Source organism: Lemur catta, chromosome 1, assembly GCF_020740605.2.
Source record: "Lemur catta isolate mLemCat1 chromosome 1, mLemCat1.pri, whole genome shotgun sequence".
Classification (NCBI taxonomy): domain Eukaryota; kingdom Metazoa; phylum Chordata; class Mammalia; order Primates; family Lemuridae; genus Lemur; species Lemur catta.
The window spans coordinates 114,972,312-114,985,008 of NC_059128.1; the positions used below are offsets into that span (position 1 = coordinate 114,972,312).

General features: G+C 52.8%; 1 protein-coding gene across 1 annotated transcript in view; it reads right to left on the reverse strand.

Annotated features, from left to right (window-relative positions):
* Positions 1-12,697, reverse strand: part of NOTCH3 (notch receptor 3) — a 31,135-nt gene that overhangs the window by 2,998 nt on the left and 15,440 nt on the right. Inside the window, 10 exon segments of the mRNA XM_045549459.1 lie at positions 2,266-2,413; positions 2,677-2,981; positions 4,081-4,243; positions 6,583-6,667; positions 7,055-7,277; positions 7,654-7,808; positions 9,611-9,943; positions 11,249-11,811; positions 12,202-12,320; positions 12,404-12,661. Of these exon segments, the coding sequence (XP_045405415.1) occupies positions 2,266-2,413; positions 2,677-2,981; positions 4,081-4,243; positions 6,583-6,667; positions 7,055-7,277; positions 7,654-7,808; positions 9,611-9,943; positions 11,249-11,811; positions 12,202-12,320; positions 12,404-12,661 (2,352 nt within the window).

Sequence of the window (12,697 nt, forward strand, 5' to 3'; positions counted from 1 at the left end):
TCTGGGCAACATAGCAAGCTCCCATCTCTCTAAAAAAAAAAAATTTGCTTAGATTAGCCAGGCATGGTGGTGTGTGTCTGTAGTCCTAGCTACTCGGGAGGCAGAAGCAGGAGGATCACTTGAGCCTAGTTCAAAATTACAGTAAGCTATGATCAGGCCACTGTACGCCAGCCTGGGTGACAGAGCAAGACCTCATCTCAAAAAAAAAAAATTACATATATATATATATATATATCATATATATATAGAAGAAAAGAAAACATAGTAGTAAATCTTCATGACTTTGAATTAGGCACAGATTCTTAGATATGACACCAAAAACACAAGCCACATTAACAACAAAATAGATAAATTAGACATCATCAAAATTAAGACTTTTGGGCTTCTAAGGACACAATCAAAAAAATGAAAAGAAAACCTACAAAATGGGAGAAAACATTTATAAAATCACATATGCAATTAGGGATTGGGGACTTATGTCTAAAATACATAAAGAACTCTTACAACTCAATGATAAAAAGACAAATAACCCAATTTTAAAATGGGCAAATGATCTGCATAGACATTTCTCCAAAGAAGATATATAAATGGCCAAGAAGCACAGGAAAAGATGTTCAACATCATTAGCCATCAAGGGAATGTAAATCAGAACCACACTGAGATATATCACAGTACAATTCCTAGCCACCCTAGGAAGACTATAATCAAAAAAGACAGATAATAACAAGTGTTGACAAGGATACGGACATATTGGAACTGTCATACATTGTTGGTGGAATGTAAATTAGTGCAGCCACTGTGAAAAACAGTCTAGCAGTTCCTCAAACGGTTAAACGTAGAGTTACCAGGACTCAGCAATTCCACTCCTAGCTATCTACCCCCAAAGAGCTGAAACCAGGTGTGCAGACAAAAACTTGTACATGAATGTTCACAAAAGCCAAAAGGGAAAAATCCCAAATGTCTATCAATGATGAATGAATGGATAAATGAAATGTGGTCTATCCATACAATGGAACATTATTTAGCCATTAAAAAATGAAGTACGGGGACATGCTACAACATTAGTGAACCTTGAAAACATGATGCTGATGACAGAAGCCAGACACAAAAGGACTGATTCCATTATACAAAATGTCCAGAACAGGCAAACCCATAAAGACAGAAAATAGACCAGTGGTTGCACAGGGCTGGAGAGATGAGGTGATTGGCAGATTGTGACTAAAGGGTGATAGCTTCTTTTGCAGGTGATGAAAATATTCTAAGTTGATTGTGGTAATAGTTGCACAATTCTGTGATTATACTAAAAACCACTGAATTTTACACTTTAAGTGAATGAATTGTATAGTATGTGAATTATATCTCAACAAAGCTATGTTTTTAAAAAAGACAAAAAAATTACATAAACTAAAATATTTCGTTCTTCATTTGCCCCAGCCACATTTCAAGTGCTCAACGGCCATCACATGTGGCCAGTGGCTACCATATTGGAACAGTGCAGAGAACATTTCAATCATCACACAAAGTCCTATGCACCAGCCCTGCTCTGGAGCTGAGGTTCTCAACCAGGGGTGATTCTCCCCCCAGGGGCATTCAGCAATGTCTGGAAATATTTTGGGCTGTCACAACTAGGGGGTGGGATGCTACTGACATCTAGTGGGGTTGAGGTCAGAGATACTGCTCGGCATCTTACAATGCATAGGACAGCTCGCCACAACAAAGAATTCTCTAACCCCTCCTTGCTAATATAGTGGTGAGTAAAAAGTCAAAAAATAAATAAAATAACATAAAAGAATTATCCAACCCTATGGTCCTGAAGCTAAGAACACCTGCTCCAAATTGCTGTGAGCATCTGAGTATGTCTATGGCTGTGTGAGGCCCTCTGGACCTGAAGACAGAGTGCTGTGAATCTGCACACATGGGCTCTGTGCAAGCAAGACACCTCCACGGAGCTGCCATCACATGTAGATTTGGCCACTTTGCAAAATTATTACAACTGCCCAGCAGGTGGCAGTAGATTGAGTTCTGATGAAGCAGATGGAAATGAAATGTCTTGGGGAAGGGTGCCTTTTTCTAAGTCCCTGAGGCACCCTAAGGGCTAGGGGGCCTGCCTTGCATGACAGTGTAAGTCCATATTGGAGCACGGTTATGTGTGCATGAGCTTCTGTGACTGGGTCCCAATGTGGGTGTGAGTTCACACCAATGCCACAGTCAGGGCCCAGGTGACACCACCTCAGCCTCCACCCAACAATTCCTCTGCCAACCTACCGAGCTCATCCACAGCATTGACATCAGCGTGGCTCGCAATGAGCTCTTCCACCATGCCCTCCACTGCCAGACGGGCTGCCAGGATCAGTGCTGTCGAACCATCCGCCATGCGGGCATCCAGGTCTGTAGAACGGTTCCGGATAAGAATCTGGGAGAGAGAGAGAGGATACAGTAGAAAGAGAGGAGTAATGGCAGGAACAGAGGGGTCAGGAGTACTCCTCACTCCCCTGAAGTCCCCAACCCCCATACTCCTGAAATTGATGAGCTCCGGGGAGCAATTACTTGTCAGATACTGTACTCCGGTATATCCCCATTTTCCAACTCATAAAAATGAGTTCTTAAAGGCAGCTCAGAACCCAAGTGTGGCATGCCTGCCCTGGCTCTGAAGTCCAAAGGGTAGGTCTGTCTCACCTGGAATACTCCCTGGGCATCAGCGGTGACGGCCGTGTGCAGGGGGGTTCGGCCTGAGTGGTCCTGGGTGTTAGTGTCCGCCCCAGCATCCAGCAGCCGCTTGGCGGCGTCAGCCCGAGCATAGCGGGCAGCCAGGTGCAGGGCAGTCTCGCCTGTGCGGTCCGTCCGTGCCCCGAGCTGGGCCCCCTGGCAGATTAGGTCCGAGATGATGCTAGCTGATGTGTCATCTGCTTCGTCCTCCTCAGTTGGTATGGGTTCCAGGGCCCCACCACAGAAGGAAGCCAGCATTAGCGGGGTGAAGCCATCTGCAGGGACGAGAGTGTGTCACCAGGGAGGTGGGCACAGGGGTATTTCCAGCAAATATTATCAACAGCACCATTTTAGGAGCAAGTGGAAGACATAGGAGGGCAGGAAGGAGTGACAAATCCTCCCATCTGCACACCCACACCCAGAATGAGGATCCCTGGGTACGTGATTTATTACAGGACTCCTAGGGAGCAGGGGACACAGGATAAGGAAGGAAGGGAGTCAAGCAAGTGTACAACCTCGGGAAAATTCCCGAAGGGTTACTCCAGCCTGACCCTGCAGGGGACTCTGGAACATGAGTTGTACCCAGAGTTATAATCCAGCTCAAGAAAAAGGAATCATTCCTTTCATACTCCTGCATCCACTAGCTAAGGGCCACCCCTGGGGACATAAAATCCTAGGCATTTCTGGCCCCAGTAGACAGAGGGACTTCAAAAGCAAGCCACAGTGCAGGCCATTTGGGGCAAAAACAAAACAAAGCCAGGACAGGAACACCCTGAAACATGGTAAAGATGGATTTAACAGGGTCCAGACAAAGCAGCCTGCTACGCTCTGCATGACCCTTTGCCCTGGTTTGCCTCAGGAAGCCACATGCATCCCATTCTCCATCCTCAAGCCCTGGGTAGAGCCCAATTCCCTCCCTGGCTCCAGGACAGGTATGTGGGCTAGGCCTGGTTAATCTGCATATTCCAGCCCCCTGGCCACACTGATTGGCCTAAGAATGAGCATGTGACCCTAGTCTGTCCAATCAGAATGCATTATGGGACTTTTGCTGGAGCAGTTGAGAAGGTTTTGTAAGACCAGAACCTAGGGGCAGAGAGAGAAAGACTGAGGCCTGATCCAAATGTGCCTGCTGCTTCCAGTTACATGACTTAGTAAATCCCTTGGTTTAGTTAAGCTAGTTTGAGTTGGGCTTTTGTCACTTACAACCAAGAGTCTTGATTAACACACACACACACACACACACACACACACACACACACACACACACACAGAAGTCCCAACATGCCCCAGTTCTCCCCAGAACACAGACTCAGATGTAACCTCTCACAAGTTGGATAAGGGACATCCTATGGGGGGGGGGGCACCATCCCTGACCTGGGCCTCGCACATTGACATCCATGTCATCGGTATCCGCATCACCCTGTGGTGGTGTCAGTGCCATGGCTGGTGCCACACGGATGTCAGCGGCAACCAGGTGGTGTTGAGTCCATTGGCGGCAATCCACAGCCTCCTCAGCCCCCATGCCGGGCTCCTCTACCTGGAGGGACAGGGACAGAGGTTCTCAGATCTCACTCTTTGGAGACGGGGAGAGATATTTCCAGGGACAGGGCTGGGCATTCCTACAGGTTTGTCTCATGGAGATGCACACATAGCCCTGGGAAACCATTAACAATTAGCTTTTTTTATAGATGGGGAAATGGATGTGCCAGAGCTCAGGGAGCTACTGAGAGGTAGAAATGGGATTTCAATCCTGGTTGGAAGAAAGGAGAGGCTGCAAGCCCAAAGTGGGTGACCCACAAAGAGGCACACAGTGTGGCACCTGTCAGCACACACACTGGACACGAACACACCAAAAATGAAATTAAGAGAATAATTCCATTGACAACAGAATCAAGAAAAATAAAATGTTTAGAATTAAATTTAACAAAAGAGGTACAAAACTTGGACTCTGAGAATTACAAATCACTGGTAAAAGAAACATAGCCTTGGCAGCATAGCAAGACTCTGGCTCTAAAAAAAGAAAAAGTTTTTTTAAAAAATTAGCCTGCACAGTGGCACATGCCCTGTAGTCGCAGCTACTAAGAAGGCTGAGACAAAAGGATTGCTTGAGCCTAAGAGTTGGAGGCTGCAGTGAGCTATGATTGCACCACTGCACTCCAGCCTAGGATGACAGAGCAAGACCCTATCCCTAAAAGAAAAAAAATGTTAATTTTTAAATTTTAAAAAAGACACAGAGAGGTGAAAAGGGGAACCTTCAAGGACCAGCATTAATTTGGAAAGTGATGTAACAACCAATAATAATCACATGGAATTCCCACCTGGTACCCAAACATGATCAGGACTGAACACTCACACACAAACCTACGTCTCTACCTTTGCAAGCCCAGCACCTGGGCCTCTAGCAAGAGCTTGATCAATTTCAGATTCATCGTTCAAAAGGCACGAGAGACATTATGAAAACAGGATAGAATATTCTTAACCAGCCTGCCTAGGGATTTGAGGGCTCTGGGACGCCATAGAGCCTGATCAAGCGAGATCTGATCTTAAGGACCAAGACAGGGAAGTTGAGTTTCATGAAAGGGGAAAGCTAGGTGATGCACAGCTAAACAGAAAGGGTCAGAGAGGATGGGACAGCATTTGACGCAGGTTCAAGTTCCAACCCTGCCCCTTAGTAGCTGTGTGCCTTGGACAAATCACATTAGAGCAAGCTTCTCATTGGCAAAATCAATATGATGCCATCACTCCACAATGCTAAGATGTAGTCAAAGCACAGTGGACCGACACTTTAATGCCCACTTTGGGATGGGAAAGGAAGAAAAAGAGTCTGGACCCAACAGATTCCTTCAGCTGTCGATTGTAACATACAGATGCCTCCATTTCACAAACATTAAAATACACACAGAGGAAAGGCAGTTGTAAATCGAAGTGCATGTCAATAGCTACTTTACAGCATCCTCAAAAATGTAAAATAAGATGTTTTACGTGCATTAGAGACATTCAGCAGGTGCCCGTGTAATGCTAGTAAGAGCCTGTTATGAATGGAATTGTGCCCCCTCTAAAAATCATATATTGAAACCCTAACCTTCTCTGTATTTGGAGACAGGGTCTTTAAGGGGGTAACTGGGGTTAAATAAGGTATTAAAGGTGGAGCCATAAGCCAACAGGACTCGTGTCTAACAGGATACACTTAATACACATATAATTGGAAAAGACAGCAGATGTTGATCTCTCTCTCTCTCTCTCTCTCCCCTCCATGCATACACAGAGGCACAGAGGAAAGGCCATGTGAGGACCCAACAAGAAGGTGGCTGTTTGCAAGCCAGGAAAAGAGCCCTCACCAGGAACCAACCCTAACAGCACCTTGATCTTGGACTTCCAGCCTCCAGAACTGTGAGAAACTAAATTTCTCTTGTTTAAGCCACCCAGTCTGTGGAATTTGTTACAGCATGCCTAGCTGACTAATACAGAGCCCATGGGTGTGGCTCCGAGATATGAAATGGTAGTCAGGACTAGCTGGGAGCACTTCCAGGCTGAGCATGCTGAACAAAGTCGGAACTAACAAAGAGAAGGCAAAGTTGCTGTCTCTGCACCAAGGGGTCCGCTCCAGGAAGACCCAGGCTGGCCTGGGAGCAGAAGCCTGGCTAGAGAGGGGCAGGATGAGGTAGAGAAACTTCTACTCACCCAGAGGGACCCTGTGGGCCCTGATGGCAAATCTCCTTCCTCCCTCTGAGGCCACAGAGCCATGGCAAGGAGAAAGGGAGGTCACCAATGAGGACCAGGGAGGTGGGGAGAGTGGAGACTTCTCCTGGGCTCTCCCACTAACCACTGGGGACCCCACCCAGGACCCTGAGGGCAAGGTCATAGGAGGAGCAGCACCTTTAGTCGCTTAGCCTCTGGGCACTCCGTGTCCATCCAGTCTGCAGCCACCTCCCCCATCAGACTCTCGCCCTTGGCCATGTTCCTGTGAGGACAGTGGGAAGTAGGGATGTTAGAGGGGACACTGGAGGTATCCAGCATAAAAGGAGGATTTGGTGTGGGGTCAGAGCACAGGTCGTAGAGGTAAGGTCAGGGCTCCGGAGTTGGGATCAGGGGTCTTGGGTCAGAAGCCACAGGGATCAGAGTCAAGACACAGAGAAATGGGACGTGGACAGTAAGGTCGGGCTCAGGAGTTAGGGGCGATCCCCAGGGACCACGGAGTCAGAGGTCAGGGGACTGAACACCAGGTTCCAGGGTGGAATCTGAAGCTAGGACGAGGTTGGGATTCCATCTCAGAGTCAGGTCAAGCTGGGGTCCAGGGCTCACAATGTCCCCATGGTTGGGAACAGGGGTGAGCAGGCAGGGTCCTCACTTCATGCCCAGAGCATCTTGGCCCACCGGCTCCCGTCGGCCCTTGTGGCCCGCGGCCACGTCCTTGTGCAGCGCAAAGCCCTCGGGGAACCAGAGGGTGCTGTGCTCACGCTTGCGCCGGGCCACCATGACGCCCAAGATGAGGATGATCAGCAGGAAGATGGCACCTGCTGCCAGCAGGGGCAGCAGCGGCACGCTTGGCTCCGGGGGCTCCAGCGGCTCTCCTGCAGGCGGGAAGCAGAGAGCCTGGCTTCAGCTACACGGCGGGGTTTTCAGCCAGGGGTGGGGCTTGGGCCACGGGGCGGGGCTTCAGCCACAGGAGCACATGGCAAGGCTTCAGGGGGAAGGGCTTCGGCCATGGGGGCGGGGCTTCAGCCACGGGGTGGGGCCTCAACCACTGGTGGGCCAAGCGGGGAGGAGGACGTGCGGGGAGGGGAGGAGGATTTAACCACGAGGTAGGGCTTCATTCACAGGGGCAAGTCTTCAGCCACTGAGGAGAGGTTTCAGCCACAGGGCTGGGGCTTCAACCACCCCTTCTCCCCACCCCTCCTCCAGTGCCCCCGCAGCTCCGCCCTCATCACCCTCTGGGCGGGGCAGCACCTCGCACGTCCCGCAGTGGGTACGGGAAGTCCAGGCGCTCCACTGCTGACAACGCTCCCAGGTAGTCAGCCGCACTTTGGGCGTCAGGGAAGCAGTGGTCATTCTCGGGGGACTGCAGGCAGAGCCGGTTGTCAATCTCCAGCATCACTACAGAGCTGCAAGGACAGCAGGGAGGGACCAGAGAGCTCAACAGCTGCCTGATGTACCCCCTGGCACAAATACCCACCCTCCCTCCCCAGCATTTGGCTCGGAAGAGCCATCTCCACCCACCACGTGTCCATGGTCCACCTGGCTCCCAGCTGGTGTCCAACCCCAGTGCACCCGCAAAACCTATCTTTCTGTGGCCAGCAGTGTCCCCCAAGCCATGAATCCAATGGACATTGTTTTTACGTCAACATCTCAGTAACTTTCCTCACCCATCCTGGTGGAAGCTCTTAGTGCAGCCCTTTACTGGACTGCTGCATTCATCTCCCAGCTGCTATAAGCGTTGGCTTCTAACAGCTGACAGCTGCTCCTTCTCCGGACGACCCACAGTGGGTACCGGAAGTCAGGGCTCTCAGCAAAATGGGGACTGCACCACTTGGGAGGCTACATTCCCTAGGGCAGCCCGCAGCAAGTGACTGGCTAAGATACAAGGTACACGAGGTGGGAACCAACCCTGAGGTGCTGTTACACTCCAGGGCTCCCCATAGGATCAGACTTCGGCCAGTCTCCAGCTAGGGCTACCTCCTTCCTAGTTGTCCCCTGCCCCACCCTGTTCCCTCACTACTTCTTTTCTCTTCTGTCCCCCAAATACATCACATGAATCTGAATCCCCATCTTGGGCTCTGCTTTCAGGAGTCCAGCTTAAGACCCCCACTTTCTCCAAATTCCCTCCTTCATTGGGACTCCGGTACTACATACCCTGATTCAATTCCTATGTCTCTGGTTCCTTCTTTCCTCTCCTTTCCTCTCCTTTCTTTTCCTTTCCTTTCCTCTTTTCTTTTCCTTCCTCTTTCCTTTCCTTTCCCCTTTCCTTTCCTTTTCTTTCCTTTTTGAGACAGGGTCTCACGCTGTTGCCTGGGCTTGAGTGCAGAGGCACCATCATAGCTCACTGCAGCCTGGAACTCCTGGGCTCAAGAGATCCTCCTGCCTGTTTCTTGATTATGTCTTCAGCCCCCAGCTACCTCCTGGGGAGTCTTCCCAATGCCTCCACATCCCTCAGACCCTGGAAGCCCCAAAATAACCCTGGTTTTTCACCCTATGTCCCCATCATTCAAGCACCTCAGCCAGGGACTGGCACATCAGCCACCCTCCACCATCCCCCCCACCCTGCCCTCCCCCCACCCATCTCTAAAACCCAGCTCTCTTCTCTGGGTCAGGGTCCCACCCCTCTCAGGCCTTCTCTTCCTCCTCAACAACGGCCACACCTCCCTTGTGGTCTTCTGGTCCTCTACCTGGCCACCAGCGGGATAATTCTACATTTTCCATTTCTTCTGGGGTTGGGTGGGGGGCTGTTGTTTTTGTTGTTGTTTTGTTATTTGTTTTTTTAGAGATGGGAATCTCGCTGTGTTGCCCAGGCTAGATTCCTGGGCTCAAGTGTCAAGTGATCCTCCCACCTGAGCTTCCCAAGTAGCTGGGACTACAGGCCTGCGCCACCACACCACACGCTATTTTATATATCTTTAAAAACAAACAAACCTCACACATACCTTTAACCACTGCCAAACCACCTGCCTCTCCAGAAGGAGGTAGCACTAGACCTGGCAATTCTGCTCCCCCCATCCCCAACCCCCCACCAAGGGACACTTGCTCCTATCTGCTCGCATTTTGGGTTGTCACGACTAGGGGGCGGTGCTACTGGCATCTAGAGGGTAAATGCGTTAAGTGAAGTGACAAGCACAAGACCTGGATCAATGGTGTGTCGCTCCTTCCCTGCCTGGTGGCTTCCCCGGCTCCCCCAGCTGGAGTCACTCACCCGATCACCTCCGGGGCCAGCTCGCGACGGCTCCGGGGCTCAGAGTCGGGACTGGGTCGGTGGTAAGGGAAGACCATGGCCTGGCCGTGCGCGTCCAGGCGGAAGCGCAGCGAGGTGCGCAGGATGGCGCTGAGCCGCTGCAGGAAGTCAGCGCTGGAGCGCAGGAGCTCCTCAGGGGGCAGCAGCACCGTGAGCACCAGCACGCCTCGGGCCAGCAGCGCTGGCACCTCGCTGGCACAGTCCAGCCCATCCCAGCCGCACTCCTCTGTGTTGCAGCCCTGGTCGCAGCGGCCGTCGGCAAAGTGGTCAGCGCAGTACTTCTCGTACACCGGGCTGGGGACAGAGAGGGGCGAGGTCAGGGAGGGCCCATGCCCTTCCCACACCTCCCCGTGCACACACAGCATACAGCACAAGACTCCAGCAATGCTTGCAAGAGGGGACCAGAATGCACTGGCATATGTCAGGCTTTCTGCAAATCTAGTCCTTTGCTGGCTAACTATTAATAAATCAGTTATATTAACTGGCTGCCTGCCATGTGCTAGGCACTGCTGTAGACACCAAGGTTGTGCCCCAGCCACAAATCCCTGCCCGCATGGAGCTGGCATTCCAGTGGGTAGAGACAGATGTTAAAGGAGATGAGTAGACTACACAGCATTTCAATTACTCATCAATAAAAGCTAAATATAAACATACACGCACAGAGTACTAAATGGAATTAAGTGCTAAGGAAAAAAAACAAAATGCAGGAAGTGGGGGGGGGGTGACTGGGGAGGAGCTCACTGAGAAGGTGCCACCATTTGAGCAAAGACTTGAAGGAGGTGAGGGAGGAGCTTTCCAGGCAGTGGGAACAGTCAGTGCAAAGGCCCTCAGATGGGACCAAGCCTGGGGTATCTGAAGAGCGGCAGAGAGGCCAAGGTGGGTGGAACAGAGTGAGCGAGGGGGAGAGTGGGGAGGATGAGGATTCAGAAATAAAGGGGGGGGAAGATTTCAGGGGGGCAGAGGGGTACACACAGGGACAGAAGGAGTGGAGCACAGGAATGAGAAGATAGACTGCATGGAACAGATAGACAGGGCTCATGAAGAGACAGAGAGAGGGCAGAGGAGAGGCAGGGATAGGCAGGACATGGACGGAAGGACAGCCACATAGAGCAGCAGAAAAATGGGTGTATGGATAGACAGAAGAAGCACATGGATGAACAGGCGGGGCACAGGGATGGACAGATGGCCAGACAGATGGGGCACACAGGCAAACAGACTGGCATAGGGACAGACAAATGGATGGACAGATTAGGTCCAAGGATGGACAAGCAGGGGTGCAGACAGACAGGTGGGTGTGTAGAGGAATAAAAGAAATTCATGGGTGGACAGAAAGAAAAACAGGGCGTAGTGAGGGACAAATGGAGTGCATAGGCAGGCAGAAAAACAGAAAGGCAGGGCACATGGAAGAGCAGACAGAGGGACAGACAGACACATGGGCTCACTGACAGAGAGGCAGGGCACGTGGGAGCAGCAGATGGGGTACACGGAGAAACAGACGGCCCAAATGAATGGACACATCAAGAGACAGCCCAAGGACGGACAGACAGACAGGCAGATTGGAGGGGAAGGATGCACAGACAATAGGATGGACAGGCTCACTTGCAGGCGCGCTCGCGGCCACCGGCGTGGCAGTCGAAGTTGTCGTAGAGGCAGGCTGGAGAGCTGCAGGCGGGGTCGCAGCGGCTGTTGTTGAAGAGGCGCCAGCACTGCAGCGCCTCGCACTGCCGCCAGGGGTCGCCCACGCTCAGCGAGCAGTCGCCGCCGTCCCAGCCGCAGCCCGGGCTGTTGCACTCGCGGTCGCAGCGCTTGTCGCCGCGCTTGGCCTGGCAGGCGGCGCGCGGGCACCGCGTCTCCTCGGAGACCTCGGGCTCCGCGGCGGGCGCCTCGCAGCGCGGCCCGGTCCAGCCCGGCGCGCAGACACAGCGGAAGGGCACGAGTGGCGCGGGGCGGCAGGTGCCCCCGTGGAGACAGGGGGCGGCCGCGCAGCTGGCGTTGGAGACCACCGGCGGCGACCCCCTGGTGCCACGGCAAGAGGGCCCGGACAACCCTGGGGGGCAGGCGCAGCGCGGCCCGCGGGCCGTCTGCTGGCAGGGGACGCCCACCGGGCACTGCAGCTCCCGGCAGGAGCGCGCCACCCGCTCGCAACGCGGACCCCAGAATGGCTGGAGGTCGGTGTGAGACAGGGAAAAGAGGGGGTAGGGGCAGGGGAGGGAAGGAGGAAAAGAAACGGAAAAATGGGGAAGAGGAGCAAGGGTGGAGTAGAGAGAAGGAAAATGAGGTGTCAACACTTGGGAAGGTTGAGTCCCCAAGCTCCCCAAGTTCCGCTCCACCTCTCCCCCTTCCTCTGGAGGCCCCACCTGGCAGATAAGCCCCGCCTTCCCCGGGAGGCCACGCCCCCAAATACCAAACTCGGCCTCTTTCCCCTCAAACATCCCGGTAATTTCGGCATTTCCCAGGAACCCCTTCCTCTTCTACCTCTTCCCCTCTAAAGCCATATCCTCCCCGGAGACCAGGCGCCCACTCCTCCCCTACAGGGCGTCACCCATACCTACCGGGACACAGTGGCAAGCAAAGGACAGCCCACCCCCAGGGCCTGGGCTGGGACGGCACTGGCCTCCATGCTGGCATGGCTGGGACTCACAGGGAGACAGGGTGGTCTGACAGCGGGGACCTGATCGTGCAGGAGCAGGTGGATCAATCCCAGTGGAAGACCGGCAGGTAGAGTCCCAAGCCAGCCCCCTCTCCCAGGCTTACCTGTGAAGCCGACATGGCAAAGGCAGCGGAAACCCCCACCTGGGTCCTGCAGGCAGTCCCGGGTGTGTGCTGCGTGGCAGGCACCTGAGCGACACTCATTGATGTCCGCCTCACAGCGCAAACCGGTGTATCCTGGGGGACAGGTGCAGCGGAAGCCGCCCACCAGGTCGACGCAGGTGCCATTGTGTAGGCACCGGGGGCCTGAGTCCAGGGGTGGACCTGGGCCACAGTCATCCTCATTAATCTCACAGAGCACGCCTGGGGCAAGGAAGGGGGAGTAGTCAGAAGGGGTGA